The 17,600-nt window shown below is 39.6% G+C and overlaps 1 protein-coding gene across 5 annotated transcripts in view; it reads right to left on the reverse strand.

The window, feature by feature from the left end:
• The window catches only part of RAD51B (RAD51 paralog B), a 402,616-nt gene that overhangs the window by 126,553 nt on the left and 258,463 nt on the right, over nucleotides 1-17,600 (reverse strand). For 4 of the 5 annotated variants that reach the window (XM_005520365.3, XM_088057765.1, XM_088057763.1 and 1 more), the window contains exon 10: nucleotides 1,749-1,827. The exons of the other annotated variant lie outside the window; for it this stretch is intronic. In XM_005520365.3, the coding sequence (XP_005520422.1) occupies nucleotides 1,749-1,827 (79 nt within the window). The remainder of the gene's footprint in view (nucleotides 1-1,748; nucleotides 1,828-17,600) is intronic. 5 annotated transcript variants of the gene reach the window in all.

Here is a 17,600-nt window from a genome sequence, read left to right on the forward strand (position 1 = left end):
GTTGCTTTTCAAAATGCACAAATGCCTGACATCGAGACATTAATTACTTAAAGAAATCCAAACTGTTATTTTATCTGTTTGTAGAAAAATGGCAAACGATGTTTTAAATATACACCCCAGAAACATATGGGTACAGGGAAAAGAGCAATTGTCACACTTTTAATGCAGTGATATCCTCCTGTCAGGAGGATTTAATGCTGCTCCATCATCATTATGTGTAACCAGGCCCATTTGTTCTTTAAAGGTATGGTTTAGTCCTGAGAAAGCTATATTCATGGCTCACAGAAAAGAGCTGAAAAAAATAAGATTGTCTCTGAACAAATGCTCCCTGTTTCTGAAATGGGAAAACTTTCTTTCCCGAAGTTTCACTACATTAGTGCCTGAAGACAGAGCAGGAAATTGTCTGCCTTTTTAAATAATGACCAGAAACATCTATGTAACTCAAGATACCCAAGACAGAAAGGTAGCTTATCATCTTCCCTATACTGAAACAAAACACATCAAGACCAACTCTTGCAAGTAACCTCAGTTTCAACTAAAAAGTTTTCAAGTTCCTGTAGACTTTTAGAATTACTGGTACCAAATAAAAGCAGATCAAATGCCCAAAACGCTATCTAAGAATATACTGAAAATAGTATCCAAAGGCTTAGGAAACACTGTACCTCCCTCCCATTACAATTATGTAGATGTATCAAATGGAATAAAAAATGCACCATAAAACATTTTAATTTCTTTTGTTCTCTGACATTTTGCATCACCTGAGATGTAAGCATACTGAGTCACTAGGAAATATAAATATGTCGTTAATCTGGTACATCCTGTTTGAATGTGAGAAATGTGCAGTCACAAGGAGGAGAACTGTTGACATCTCTTAAAGAGTTCACAGTGCCTCATGGGATCAGTGATTCTCCATCACTGGAAACTGAGAACCAGCTATACTCACTTGTCTTAGTGCCCTGGCTGCATATCAGATGTCCTCCCTGAACAGAAAGTGACAGGCACTGACCAGTTTTATTCAGTCTGTTAAACTGATGCAGTGGTAAGGAGCCAGGCTGCATATCAAAAGACATCAACTCAACAAAATTGATCTATGAATGTTTGTCAAAAAGTAAGGATGTTTGCTGGGATAAATGGGAAAAGAAGGGAAGAGCTGAGCTTCCCTCTTTGCTGTGTCTGAAAGTACATGATTCAGGACACAGCCACGAGGAATCCTAGTTCCCTGTCAGCATGGTAGTAATACCCAGATTTTCAGTATACCACTTCAAATCCTAGAGAATCTGAGGATAATTTAAGACCACAGGGCATTAGCATTAAAGTGATCACAAAAATAGAAAACAGACATTAAATTCCTCTATTTTTACTAATGCCAAGCCATTTGCTAAAGAAGAACCATCTATTAGAGCAGGTTATTAATGATAGATGGGTATGTTTCTCCTGAAGAAACCTACCCCCTAGGACCCTCTGTTTCCTGAACCATTCCACTTTACCTTGGACGGAAACAGGGAGTCCTGGTTAATAATATCAGGGCCCATTTCTAGATCCACGACAATATGCAAGAGCTAATTCAGTGTAATCCAAGAAGAAACTGAATTCAGCAGATTGCTCCCCTTGTTAACCAGAATGTCTAAATGTGTGGTGTTTTAATTTGGTATAAACAGCACCATTTACAACAATAGTTATCGTTATCTACATTCAGTCTGCTTAAAATACTAATTGAAAAGGCAAAACAGCCAATGTTCTGGTCTTACCCTGAAGAACCAAGCCTGATTTCTCAATGGTGTAGAAAAAAGAGGAGAACGGAGCAACAGGGGATTTAGCAACCAGGAGCTGCAAAAGCAAATGTATGATGTAAGTATGCATCTTTATAGCACACTGATCAAAGCTCAAATCTGCAAAAACATCTCACCAGATTTAACTTCCACAAGCAGTAAAGCACACTTCAGAAATAACATGTAGTTATTGATCTAGCTGTGTCACTTCTAACTAGTTGAGATCTTCTCATGCACATATACAGATCATGCTGCAATTTTAAAAGGATTTACAGGTCCTAAAAAAAATGCCGTTATGAAAGCAGTAAATTTTGCTTTTCTTACTGGCATCCTGTTAAGCTTAACCATTCCTGCTGGTTCAGGCCTTTGCACTCAGTGATGATTTTAAACAAAACTGGTACTGCCATATACTGACAATTTTTAATTGCCATTAGCCATTCCACAGACATGTCCCCTTGGTTTCTCCAAGAACTCCACCCACTGTCTTTATCCAGCCCCTGTAAACAGCATCTCCACTCATGGGTCATCACACTGGGGATGGTAACATGCCATTGCAAGTATCTGGATGTCCTCTTCTGCAAAATGGGTAGTGACCATCTCAAGCTTTATTCAAGGAACTTGTCCTTGGAATATCAAAATAGGAACTAAAATTCCCTCAGAGTGGGGGGTGTACAGTGCAACTGAATTTAGCTTGGCATCAGGGTGACACCAGAAATAAGCCAAGTCCCCCTGCCTCCACTATGGTAGAACCATCCTCTGTGGAAGGTGAGCAGCAGCAGAACTGCAGAGACAGAAATGACCTTGTTAGCAGAGTAGGGAATGTGGGACCCACAGGTGGCAAGCTCACACAAATGTGCCAAGCTTTATTGTTCACCTGTTTGATTTTTGCTCATGGCCAAGGACTGTTCCTCCACAGCTTGCCTAAAATAACCCTCATTCTTGCTACCTGCATGAAAGTGACATTTTAATGACTCTGCCCAAGATGTGATCAGCACAAACACTGATCTGATGGTGCCCACGTGGCCCTGCAGACGTCACTGACAGCAGTGGCTGAAGCACAGAGTGTGCTGCTGCTCTGCCTCCAGTGCAGAGCTGCTGAACAAACCTGAAGCATGGTTCTTGCTCACCTCTTCCACAGCTAGAAAAGGCTGTGATCTGGAAATCAGCCCTCCCACTGGTGGCCATGTACTCTGGGAGAGCCTTCCTGCCTTCCTGTTCCCTGGGGACATGGTTTGGGTGGATGGTTTCCCTTCAGCTCCTGCTGAGCTACAGCAGGGATGTGCTCTTAGCAGAAAGGCTTCCTTTCCATGCACTGATTGCATCCAAGCCCTCCATGAGGCCTGTCGGGCAGCGTGTTGTGGAGCCCCACACACCTCAGTGCCTAAATTCCCAAAGCCCTGTCAGATTCTGTGCCCTCACAGCCCATGATAGGCAGCCTTCTGTCAGATACATCCAAAAACAGATAAAAATCCCATTCTTTCCAAAGGGCATGCCCTAATTCTGCCAAACATTCGAGCACTTGTAGGGGTCGCTGCATATGAAAGTGCATATAGAGACCACAAATACAGCTGGAGAACATCAGACCAGTCCAAATGTCAATGCTTTCCTTTCTGTTTTATGAAGCTGGCAAAACCACCTCAGGATATGATACTGTGAATACTTTGTGAATACTCCAAATAGGAAAACTGCTGTAGTAGCACTTTCCCCTCTTCCATGTTAATTACCATCTCTCTGGGATTATCTTCTGGAGAACAGAGGGGCAAGTCACATCCCACATGCCTGATGCACTGTAACAAAACCTGAATTCCCTTGCCTGTCATTATCACAGAATAAGCTGAGCTGGAAGAGATGCACAAGGATCATCGAATCCAACTCCCAGTTCAACACAGAACCATCCCCAAGAGTCACACCATGTGCCTGAGGGCATTGTCCTAAACGCTTCTTGAACTTTGGTTTGCTTTAGTTAGGTTTGGTGCTGTGACCGCTGCCCTTGGGAGCCTGATCACTGCCCAACCACCCTCTGCCTGAAGGACCTTTTCCCAAAGCCTATTCCTAACCTAAACCTCCTCTGACATAACTTCAGGCCCTTTCCTCAGGTCCTGTCACTGGTTACCACAGAGAAAGCAGAAGGAAGACTGTCAGGAAGAAAGTAGAGTGAAGAAGAGCTGCCACCAGGTGCTTTGCACACTCCCTCAGCTCTGAAAACACAAGGAAGAGGATGGGGTGGAAAAATTGTGCAAACACACAGGTAGAGCCTCCCACAACAGCTGTCTGTTTAATTGGAAAGGCCTGAAGTGAAACAGTTACAATTCTGACATCTAAGGTCAAATTTTTGGCATTCATGCACTACTATGCACATAACTACTAACCTATGTATGCATGTGCACTAGGCAAAGTTATACGTGGACATGGATAGACATTCAAAAAACTCTATGTACATTCTGTTACTGCATTTTTATTCAGTTACAATATGTGCATAGCTATGTATAGCAATGAAAAAATATCATAAATCACATCCTTTCAGCAGCACATCACAGGGCCCCTCTGAAAGGCGGCTGCTGCACAGCTACATCTGAGACTCCGAATTAGTTTCCTTTTAAGTGAAATGGAAACAGCTCAGAACATTCAAAGGTATTGCTTTATTTTGAATGTTTGCCCACTGAGAAAAAGTATATAGTATTTAACACAATATTAAAAAAAAGAAGTAAATATGTATTTAGATTTGTTTTTCAAGCAAAAGCAAACGACTGTAAAAGTTCATTGCAAACTGTCCTCTGGCTGGAACAGTCAGCATAGACTAGGTTCTTACATATAGACAAGGAACTTATAAAGCATGGAAGGAAATATATATTAAAAAAAAAAAAAGTTTTGAAGGCCAGGAAGTGGAAGTGTAAATCAAGTATTACCAAAAATCAAGGTAATGTTGACTCTGGAAGGATTATTAAAAATAGCAAAAATGAAATAAAAGTTGGATTTATAATGAAATTACATTGGCATAGTGATTAAATATATTCCTAGATATCAGTGAAAAAATAATAATTTTTCCTCAAGTAAGACAATAGTGAAAAAGAAGAAAAGGCAGGTAATGGGAATTATCCATATCACATTGATATAAAAATAACAACTGAGTGGAATAAAAACTCCAGGAATTTAGCACATTCAGCAGAAGTAGGTAATCTCTATTGGGAAACCATTGTAAGATATAGCATGTAAATTTAGGTCTGATAGACAGTATTTGTCACTTTTCTATGAACTTGAAAATAATGCAACATAACTGAGAAGCAGCAAACTTAGTCCCCCTAAAAGAAGAGAAAAAAAATGTGAACTAGTGAGTTGATGCCTGTAACCTGATAGTACCTGACAGGCTTTAGAAGAAATTTTGAAGTGAGGAATAACATAACTTGGATGCACAACTCAAAGGCATAATAAGTAAATTTGCTGATGATACTAAATTGTGAGGAGCTGTTGACTCCCTCAGAGACAGGGAGGCCCTGCAGAGAAACCTTGAAAATTTAGGGGACTGGGCAACCACTAAGTTTAGCAATGGAAAGTGCTGGATTCTGCACCCTGGATGGGACAACCCTGGATGTATGGACAGACTGGGGGATAAGAGGCTGGAGAGCACTGCTGCAGAAAGGGACCTGGGGTTCCTGGTCAGTGGCAAGTTGAACATGTGCCAGCAGTGCCCTGGCAGCCAGGAGAACCAGCCCTGTCCTGGGGGGCATCAGGCCCAGCATCACCAGCCGGGCAAGGGAGGGGATTGTCCCCTCTGCCCTGAGCTGGGGCAGCCTCACCTCCAGTGCTGGGGACAGTTCTGAGAGCCACAGTATAGCAAAGATACAAAGCTATTAGAGAGTGTGCAAAGGAGAGCTACAAAGATAGTGAAGCATCTTGAAGGGAGTATGAATGAGGAGCAGCTGAGGTCACTTGGTCTGTTCAGTCTGGAGGAGACTGAGGGGGGACCTCATTGCAGGCTACAACTTCCTCATGAGGGGAAGAGGAGGGGCCAGCACCAATCTCTTCCCTCTGGTGAGCAGTGACAGGATGGAATAGATGAAGTTGTATCAGAAGAGGTTTAGGTCAGATATTATAACACAATTCTTCACCCAGAGGGTGGTTGGGCATTGGAAGAAGATTCCCAGGAAAGTTGTCATAGCAGCAGCCTGACAGAGTTCAAAAAGCATTTGGGGAACATTATCAGGCACAGGATGTGATCCTTGGGCTGTCCTGTGGAGGGTGAGGAGCTGGACTCCATGAACCTTATGAGTTCCTTCCAGCTCAGGTTATTCTATGATTCCATGAACTAAAGTCTTGGAAAATGGGCTAAAAGAAAACGTGGATGTCATGCCAGATATCCATGACATACACAACATCCTTCTTTGATTTTTTATTAGAAGTATGATATAAATATGAACTCATCTCTTTGGATCTCTGTAAAGCTTTTAACACTGCTAAATGAGAACTGGTAGTGAAGAAAACTAGGATAAGCACAGAAACTGTTAGACAAATGGGGAATCAGTCAGTTATTGGAAAGAAGACACTTCCTGGGTGTACCTGAGATATTAGCACCTCACTTAGATTGACCCCTAAGGTGATGTAGTCAAGACAGTGGCAGACCCAGTTGTACGGTGCACCACCACATCCACCTGGTAAAACCAGGGGTATTCTGAGTGTTTCTGTACAAGACACCAGCAAGGTTTAATCTGGGAGACTGTGTGACTGTGCAGGCCACTTATGAACCCAAACTGCAAGAGATGGGCTGTATGCTGGCGAGGAGACTGGAGTGCTCATCTGAGATGGCACTAGAAAAACATTAGGTCAGTGAATCTGGCAAAGATGAAGGCTGACAGTGTCTGTGTGTGTAAGTGAATGGGGAGAGAGGAAACTAGAGAATGAAGCAGGAACAAAGAGGACTTCTCAAACTGACAACACTGACAGAAGAACAGATTTGCAGCCATGAGGACATTTTGGCTGGAAATTTTAAAGTTCATAACTATCAATAAAGTCAGACTCTGGAAGAGCCTTCAATTCAAAGAGGCAAAGCTAAAAAGTTAATCTTTGTTTTTAGGATTCAGATTAAAATATTTATGAAAGTGCTATGAAGCAGTGCCTAAGGAACACTTCTTGACCTATTAAATCTATTCAGGTCCTATAGGCTTCCTGACAGCTCTGATGCTCTGCCAACCCATGTTTCATGCTGATAGAACTGACAGAGTTGGAACAATGCACACTTACAATGTTCTTTGATGGCCGACATGCAACTAAGGATCTTTGTGGTGAATAAACCAAGAAAAAGTTGCTGGTTTTCAAATACAGAATCTGTAATTTAAAACCTTCTTATCTATCTTCTGGTGAGCATCTGCTCTTCTCCATAAGATTCCTAACAGCCACTGATGATGTGGAGAACACATGGGATCTTACAGAATAACTCAGAAGCAGGCAGAACAGGCAGAAAAGGAATTTATAAAACTCACATATATTCAAGTATACATCTTATTTCAATTCTAAATCACTCCTGGCTGAAAACTGGGGAGAGTACAGAGAGATATATTATCTGAATCTGGATCTGAATTCAGAATTATTTAATAACAAGCTGTAACACAGATCTCTTTCCACAATCTTACTTTATAAAACTTAAGATCATGAACCTAAATTTTCAGTCCAACATAAAAGATTTCCTTGGTTCCTTTTTCACTTCAGGAAAAGAAAGGAAAATAGACCTCCAGTAATGTTCCTTATGTATGTAAAGGAATTCATTGCACTGTTTCCTAGCCAGATAAGTGAAAGACACACCTTTAGTGATAAGCACTATTCGATAATGGAATCAAGAATTAATCCAGGCCCCACCAATTTTTTTTTTCCTATTAACACTTTGGTGCAGTTAAAATTGCACCAAAAGTAGTACACATTTTGAGATGAATACAGTAATGGTAAATAATATGCTAAAGAAATTAACATGCATTTTGATTACAATTTTTTTTTTTTTTTAATACTGAATTTAATAGAAAACAGACATAAAAAAATGATGAAACAGTACTGAGTCTTTCAAATTCATCCTATGGTACTTCCAAAATGCTCTTCATTAGCTATCCATGAGCTTCTGGAATAGAATGTAAAATCCATCTGCAGTTATTCTTACACTGCTGTCCCTATAAAGTGCAAATGATATAGATGAGGGAAGTAAAAATGAAAGCAATTTCAAGTTTTGCCAAGTCCAACCTCAATAAAATGGTCAAATCTTAGTTTCCTTTCTTGTCCTTCTAGCATCGCATTTCCCCGTCAAGGGGTTTGTAATAAATATTTCTTATTTGACAACAATGTAGAGTAAATATTAAATGACTGAAAAATCATTTCTGCCATGAGGCATACTAAGAACACAAAGGTACTATGTAAGAGGAAATATATCACCTTGATGAAAAGTGAATAGAAATTGAATAGATGCCATTAGATTAGATAAAGGAAGATAAATGTGAGACAGAGCAGTTGAGAAACAAAAGGCTTAGAGAAAATTGACGATGACAGCAGAAATAGTGTACATTAATGTTTGTTCTAGTTAGGGAAAGCATTTTTATTAATACATTTTATTGTTTATAAGCTTTATGGAAGAGATGAATCACAGAATTGATTGCAGAAGCCCAGCAGAAAATAGTAGTTATTGAGACAACACCTCCTGTCCATAGCAAGGAAAGTGATGAATTGGAAAATTTATTGGATGAACTTTCAGAAGGATTCTGACAACTAGAAATCAAGCTAATGTTCTGCCAAAAAAAAAAAGTAAAGATGATGAAGGGGACAGAGTCTTATATCAAATTAATTATCAAAATTCCAGGATGATAAACTACCAAACAGTGAAATAACATGATTATTGTGACTAAGCTATCAGCTCTCACATGATTGAAAAATTATGATTTTATAATGGAAAACTAATGATTTTAACTAATGGACTAAGATATTTCAATGAAATACTTGAGAAAATCAGCTGTATTAACATTTAATACATCATTTCCATTTAGACTGGAAAGACAACCACTTTTGTCCCTATTTTTTTATGGAAACTGTTACAAGAAATTGGTTTTTAGAAATGACTGAGGAACATAAATAAAACTACTTTAAGCCTCCTTTAAAATATGTCAATTTCTTATCAGTGAACAGATTCTTCTCTTTTTATTTTATTCTATGTAAAGCTTTTTCTTACACTACCTCTTCTCCAAGACTCATATGATTCTTTTCTATTGTACTGACAAAATGCATATATGTGCACTAGAGACTGAATGTAAAGCAAATCCACATTTACAGTCAATAAATATTTTGGAATTCAGGTCTACTGACTGAATACCAGAGACTTGAGAAAGGACTCTGGCTCTCATTATGCTTGTGGCCCTTACTGAAGCAATGCTGCCTTGCTGGGACATTTTGCTAATTCATGTTGCTGTCCTACTGCAGCAAACAAGCTTTGCTAATAGCTGCTGCATTTCAGGAGAGCTCTTCAGTAACACCACATTCACGTGAAAGTTCCTGAGAATTAAGAAGGAAGCCTACAGCATTGACAGGGTCACTCAACAGGGAGAACACTATCCCTCCAGGTCTGATTAGACTCACGTACTAATAAAATCAGCGCTAAGCTAAACAAATCTTTCCCATAATTGTGCCAAATTGACTGGGTGGACAGTCTTCACGCCAGAATTTCCCTTCTTATTGTAGATCAGAAGGGTTGTTTTTTCAGCTGCAATAGAGCCCAGGAAAAAGCCAGTAAGGAAAACAACAAAGTTGACTTTGCATCAGATATCCCAGCAGACTTCATAACTGTTTTTTCTGCCCTCCCTTCTGCTTCTTCTTAGGCCCTGTGTGCAGGAATTTGATATATTCTAGAAATGAAAGCAGCAGTACTTATTCTGCAGATCATTTACTTTTGAGCAGGAGCTGCAACCCAGTTCCCAGGGTCAGCTCTGTTTCTCGGTCCCACAGCTCACACCGCCTCCAGCCCACCGGAAAGGTACCCAAGGAGAGAACCAAGAGTTCCCTCAAGGGCACCAACACCGTAGTGGCATTAAGGCTTCACAGAGTTGTTCCCCACTCCCTCTTTACACTGAAGCATCCTTTAGGGCAATGGGATGGCTTTTTACAACATAAGAGAAAAAATGGTTGTGTTTCCTGCCAAGCCTTCCCAAACACCGATGCTCGCTGGACCTCGGAGGTCTCTGAGGCTTCAGCCCCGCCATGGGGTCTGATTTGACTTGGGAGATAACTGTCCCTTGTGGCAGAAACAAAGAGTGACCCTAACGCCTTTCCAGTGTTATGGTGGGAAAAAAAGTAGTTTAGGTCTCCTGCAATCATTTACTAAGCTCATGAGATATACCTATAAACAATAAACTCACCTCTGATGGCAAATGATTCTTTGGATAACAACATTTTGCACTGATACGGTACTTTATAGATTTTAAATAGGCCTTAGAAGGGTGGGGAAAAAAATAACCCCATTTTGCACTTGGGTAAATTGAAGCTCAGAAATTAAATACCTAAAGATTTCATAGCTGATATCAGTACCAAAATCTGAATAACATTATTAAATCCTATTGCCTTCATAAGCAAATCACTGTAGAGTTTGACTCTATCAAGACTTCATGTTTTCTTATAGAAACAATTATCCCCCGCTTTGTATCTTCCTCCAAACCCCACTGCAAGCAAAAGCTCTCTATGCACAAATTTTGCCCTTTAAAGCAGAAGAAAGCTCAGGCACTCCAGCTGTGGCTACAGGCTGGGCAGGCTGTGCAATTATTGGGAATAAGGAGGTAAACCAGACAGGCTGAAGAAAAAGAGACATATGCAGTCATTCTTCAGTTCTCCCAAACATCTAAACCCCACACATGTATTCTCCCTGTTGGAAAAAAAAAAAAAGACAAAAAAACAAAACAAAACAAACAAACAAAAAAAACCCCAAAAAGAGTGGATTGAAACAGGGCATGCTTAAGATGTCCTGAGCACTGGAGAGGGAACTATGAGAAGTGGGGCTACAAACATGCCCCAGTACTGGAAGCAGATGTGAAGCCCCTACTGCTTTTATAACTGCAAAAGAAAAAGAAAAAATAAAAGAGAAAAAAACAATCATCATTTGGATTAAAACGATTCCTTAGGAAACTATAATTTAATTTGTGCCATACATAGCACCTGAGAGATGTGGATCTCTGAAGTCCAGCTGTTTGGAAAAGCTTTCATCAAGGCCAGGTTAATGGGCCACAACTCAATAAAATTCTTTATAGAGCAGTTTAAATGGATTGTATCTCCTCTTTCCCCATAAGAAAATCCCACCCAGAGGAAACTTTAGGAACAAGTTTCCTTTCTAGTACTTTATGGAAAAGCAACAATGGCAGCTAGAGACAGTTTATGAGAGGCATATCAATTAGTGCAGAAAAGTAGGCAAGCAGAGTTTGTGTGCATCTTAAAAATGTCCATTAGCACACATCTGGAAAAAACAGCAGAGTGAAAGGACTCAAAAGGCAACTGACCAATCCTGCTTTTGTCTCAATCCCTCAAAATCCAGCAGCACATCTGTTTATTTTCTTTTAGTGCAATGCATACAAATTTCATATATTAAAAACATTGCTAAGAGTGCAAAGCCAAGAATTGCCTGTTTACCATCTAAAGAAAAAGTGAGGGAGGGAGAAATGTAGATGCATTTAAGACATTTTTACAGGAAAAACAGCAACCATGGGTGCTGATTTGAGTAAGAAAATTAATGAAGCAAAAGTCTTCAGAAACTCAAGGGAAAACATGAAATGGATTCAGCATGGGAGAAAGAATTCAAAGAAATCTCTATCCTGAAATATCAGCATGACACTTATATTAACAAATGTAAATGAATATCAAAGAGATCAAACTTTCTCAGCCAAATTCCAACAGATTAACTTTAATTATAAGAGCTAGTGCTAGTGTGAAGCAGAGCTTTTGAAATATTTAAAATAAATCTCTAGAAATCATGAAGCTATGTAAGAATAGCCAAATTTCAGATAAATCACTTCTTGTCTTTTTCTTTCATCCTAGCAATAACTTCTAGGACATGATCATATATTCTTTTGTGTAAGCCTAGGCAGACCACTTCACTTTCCTCTCTGTGCTCCACTCTCAGAAGTGATTAATTAATAAAAATTAATTCTACACCTCTGTATTTCTTATGTGAAATTATTTAGGCTGTTTACATACTTAAGTTCTAGCTTACATTTATGTTAAGCATATGTTCCTAATTCAACTACCAATAGTTTTATTATTTATGCTAGATATTAATCTCAAAGAAGTACCAGGAATTCTGGGACAGCATGGTCTTGCCCATGGTAACACAAAAATATGTGATAACTTGGAAGAAAAACTGATAATTACTTATCCAGTGTGAAGGCTAGAAGTGCAATTTTACAGTACTTTTTACTTGCCTTTTCTGAGTCAGCATTCATCTCAGGCAGACCTGGCTTGGTGATGTTCTGGCTGTACACTCTGTTATCCTAAGAGTAGGATAATCCTAAGAGTACATAATAGTAGCCAGTGATTGTGCTTGCACTTTGTGCAACCACAAATTCTTCCCCAAGCAGAGGTCAATTGAGTTGCTTAGGTGGCTGAGGTGGACAGATGGTTGAAAAGCTGTGTGACCTGCAGAGGCACCATGCAAAGAAGCTGAGGTGCTGAGATTCTGCTTTGCAACACCAGACACAACAGGACATTCAGGAGGCAGTACTAGTGTCTGAGCTCTGAACTCTCAATGCCTTAATGATGGCAGTAGATACTCTCAATGGCTGTGGACAAAACAGGACTTTTTACAACAGAAAAAGAAAGCTCTCAGAGAAGCTTGTTAGTGCAGCTCTTCCTATAGTAATGAATAACAGTCACAGGCAATGGCTCCAATAAAAATAAACCATCATTGCATGCACATGTGGCTGGGCTTACTCCCACAGGAGACATTCAATACTTGCAAAGGAAAGAAATGGAAGGAAAACAAACAAAAGAAGGAGATAGAAATGAAAACCAAGAATCTTTTAAGAACAGAGGAGAAACAGAGAGGACAAGTCCAGCAAATAGGACACTGCAAATCTCAAGCCTGCTATACCTGGCTGGCTTGAGGTGTTCCTTATAAAAAGCAATATATGTATAGAGCACTTATTCACAGCGCACAATGTCAGGAATTGGGAATCAGGATTCATGAATATTCTTCCTAACTCTGCACTGCTTTTTGAGCAACTACATGAAAATTGTATACGGACATAAGACATCTGAAGCAACTTTACTGTATTAATTTTCTGCCAGGTAGGCACAGCTCCAGAGGTACCCTAGTTTCCTGTACCCAGAGGTACAATCCAGAAAGATCAATAAGCAACAGCTCTGCTATCTCTTTCCAGTGGGGTCAATTCTTCCCCCTCTCATAAAACCAGAACAAAGGCATGTGTTTTGGCTGAGCCTATCCAGGCAGTCGCTAGCAACAGATGACCAGTCTGCAAATTGTTTCAGTTTTTGTGGTGTGCCAAACATTGGATTTCAAGTGAGAGAGGTCAGCATGAAATATGTAGTGCCATTTAGGCATGGTTTTAGCATCAGGCACTATAATGAGGAGCTCTGAGTATCCTTGGACTGAGTAAACATAACTTCAGTGGAAGAAAACCATCAAAACCTCAAGTGAGTATCAAAGGCAAACACAGACAACAAAACCAAAACTTTCCAAGGTGAACTGTCTTGATATGCTCCAGAGCAACAGCTGTCCTGAATGCAATAGGCCAAATCTAACAAAATGCTGCCTTTCCTGAGCTGTCCTTTCCCAGGCTGCCAGCACATTCCTAAGCCCTTATACCCAGAGAGCCTTTTCTTGCCTGATGTACATAACAATAACTTCAGTGGCAGGGAACTGCACTACCCAGGCAAACAGCAACTTCTAATTGGAAAAGAAAATTAAATCCCTCGTGTGTATTCAAATGGTGTCTGAACTGCAGCAGCATGGCCAGGGAGCTGCACAAAAACAGGCTGCCTCCAGTTTACTTTGCTGAAGTCAGACTTCTGGTGAAAGTTCCCCAGGGTGAAATACAGGGAGGGTATGCAGGGTAGTCAGCTGCCTTCAGGTCATGAAACACTGGATCATATGAAATTTGTTGCCCCAGAAGCATTTTCTGTCTTCCTACCACATGCCTTATTCCCTAGTGTGTAAAATGGATTTTGTCACCTTTTCTGTTTCCAAGTGTCTCCTAATTTTCCCAGTGGAGAGTCCTCTATAGCCCAGGAAACATCACAAGAACTTGGCCATGATGTTATCCTATGCTATAAACTTTTGAGGCTCAAAGCCCTGATAGTTGTCCAAAATGTGAAGGCTAATTCAGGAGAAAATGCTTGTAGCTTTTACTGAGCAGGCAGTAAGAGTGTCCTGCTTACCACAATAAAACAGTGCCAAGAAAAGGGAACTGAGGATGGTGCTGTGGCTGGATAAAGTAGTTGGGCAACACAAACACAGCCTCCTATGAGAATTCTCTTATGTGGCAAATTCTGGTCACTCATGAGATTTACAGTACACCAGTAGTGAGAAGAACAGAAAATAGTTTATGTAGCTGTTCAGAGCCTTACGTACTGTTCCATTTTGCTCTAGTTCCAAAAATAAGAAAAAAGCTGAAGGATACATTAATTATTTGTGACACATACTGGAGTACTGCTTTATCCCAGAGATCTTGTGTCCCAAATCGTGAAGGACTCCTAAGGGAGTAGCAGTACAATAGCACCAGAGCAGCTCTTCTCAGAATACATGGCTGCTTCCGCCCAGCCTGCCAGACATGACTGGAAGAGATGGGACCAGCAGGGAGCACAGCTGGGAAGCCCAGGAGCTGCACACTTTCTCCTCCAGAGAGCCACATATTGACACAGAGATGCCACTGGCTCCTCTGCCCATGTCACTGCATAGAGCCCAGTGTAATTCAGCAGCACAAAGTGAGGAATATACATTCCTAAGGATGTAATTAGCGTGTGTATTGCCACCATGATTTATTACTTTTATTATTCTTCGAGTATCTATAATAATTTTAGCAACACACTCACCTTCTACAGATAAAAAAGTATCCATCGTAAATTCAACTTCAGTGCCTATTTCTAATGTGTCTCAATTTATTTAAACAATATTGAAACAATTATTGTTTAAACAATTAAAATAATTTTAACAATTATTTAAACAATACTCATTCCTTCTTTAACTTTCTTTTTGTTTTCTAAATGATGAAGAACACCAACATTATTAGTTATAAATTGAAAGAAAATTAACCCATTATAAAATAGGATCAGAAGTGGGCTCTTCCTGGTCTCCACTCACATGTTTTGAACATCAGTTAAACTAAGTGTCCTTCCTTGATGTAAAAGCATAATCCTAAAATCCCAGACCTGGGCGAAAAATCTTTGCATTCAACCAAGTTGAAGTTCTAGATCATAGCATAAATGTTTTTCACCCACACTAGTGGCTGCAGAATGCCTCAGACATGAAACAAACAAAACCCCTTTCCAACTCTTTTTGCGTGTGTACTTTGTTCCGTTCCTAAAAGCAAAGTCCCTGGAGACAAGCTGACACAACATTGCTATGTTCACATGTGAGAGACAGCGATATTATCTTATGCAAAGCCTCAGCAGAGTGTATTCTAGAGTCCACTGGGTATCACACAACAAAGACAAGAAAAAAAAGTCATGGTAATGGACCTGTGAGCTAATATATACAGATGCAATATGTGTGCTTTTGGAGTACTGTCATGCTCTACTGATGTTAAGAAAAAGGTGATAGACTTAACTTTAATTTCAATCTTTCTAAAAAGGTCAGGTTTTCTCTAGCAAGAACATTTCTGGGAGAGGTTTTACCGATGAATTGGAAACTAATGGCCTCATAATCATCATCTGTATTGCTGAATGCACAACCGCCAAATAACAAAATTCTAGAAAAACTTTTCTCTAACAAACATGAACTGTTCTAGGAGGCTTCATTTACATTTCTACAGGGTAGTGGATACCCAAGAAGCCCCAGCAGGCAAAGGCAAACATTCTTGTTCCAGTACATGGCATAAATGCACTAAAGAGTGGTCAGCCCTTTAAGACCTGAAATGTTGCTTTATAACCCATCAGCGCTGAAATTTTTGATGACAACATGCCACAAACAATGATCAGTAGGTTAATAAATCTTTTTATGCTTGGAGAAGAAACAGAAGCAAAGATCATGTGTAATGATTGTTCTTTTCACAAAATTACTGGGAGCAGTATTTATAGCTCTTTGATATTCTCTTGCATGGGGATTATGCTTAAGAAATTCAGACTTTAGGGATCCTAACTACATGCGAACTTTAGAAAAGTTTAGTTACATTCAAAGGACAAAATTGTAGCCATTGCAAAGAAAATGCAAAACTGTAGAAAAAAAAAATCTCAACCTCTTCTTTCCTGCAGTGGCACCCAAATGGCAACATTTAGTACAGGTCTTACAGTAAGTTGTTTACCTTTCTTTATATTTAATACCAATTAAGTATATCTGGTATTATCTTAGTAAGATTAGTATAAACTCTTTGATTTTTCATGCTTATTTACACTTTTATTTTCTCTTTTCAGCTTGCTCAGTTATTTCAAATGAAATGGCCATTATAAAATCACAAATGAGAAGCAAGACAAAAACATATGGTAAAAGGAGAAAAAAGTAGTTTCCTCTGTTTTTGATATGAAATGCACCATGTCCAGCTGTAAATATCAACACAATTTAAGAAAGGATTAGGTGATTTTTTATCTGTAGCTTGAGATGACTGTGGGTACAGAGTTTTATATTACTGTTAGATAGATAGATAAAGACTGATGCTAAAAGAAACAAGTTCAGTGACGTACAGTGAAGAACAAACATATCACTTGGACCAGAACCATCAATGTGCTGAAAGAAATGTCACTGCTGCCTCAGACATGATAAGGTTTTACTGGCTCAGACTCCAAACCAAACCTTCTCGACCACTGTCAGCTCTGCACAAGGCCAGCTCAAGTGTCCTGAGGTCCATAATTTCCACTTCAATGCTGTGCAGTATGTAAACACCCTGAACTGCAGAAGATATCTGCACAGAAAAATTAAATCAAATGGCAGAAAAAATTAGATTAATTGTTCACTCGGGACTAGTGCAAGAACTTTTGTCATTATAGGAAATGACTGATAAGAGAGACCATGAACCATCACAGTTACGCAAATGTGAAAGGGCCTTGCAAACCCAAGATAATTCTAATGAGCTCTTTCCAGTGGAGAACTTCAGTAGTGACTCACACACCACCCAGCAACCTAAGTTTATCACTTTCTTTGACGAGACAGGGGGATTTATTGACAAGTGACCTCATTACTCATTTCCAAGTTGGTGTTGCTCCAATATGAATACTCAAGGAAGAAGTAATTCATTAACTGAGCTGTACTTTACAGCACTTCTTACCAGTATTTGAAAAGTTGAAGCTACTCATGAATCACATGTCTGTCAGAAACACTAAACTTCAACCTGGATTGAGGAATTTATGGCTTTCTGTTAATGTGCAGCCAAAGGATGTATCTCCCCCTAATCAAAGTACCTGTGAGAGCTGGAAGCAGGATGGCTCAGGCAGCTATTTATAATGCCTTTTACATTTCAGTCCCTAGTATCTTCCAGTGTTTCCACCATGTGGGTAGAATACACTACCACCTCCTGTACACATCCCTTCCATTCCTGAGCAATGTCCCAAAATCCCATGGCATTTTTCCAACAGTGACAACAATCAGTCCAAGGAAAGGTAAAATTGTGAAGATTACATATTTTATTACCTTCTTGATGCATTATGATGGGTAGATATGATAAA

This window comes from Pseudopodoces humilis, chromosome 7 (assembly GCF_049639895.1).
Source record: "Pseudopodoces humilis isolate 2021_Gansu_Grassland_sample_001 chromosome 7, ASM4963989v1, whole genome shotgun sequence".
Lineage (NCBI taxonomy): Eukaryota > Metazoa > Chordata > Aves > Passeriformes > Paridae > Pseudopodoces > Pseudopodoces humilis.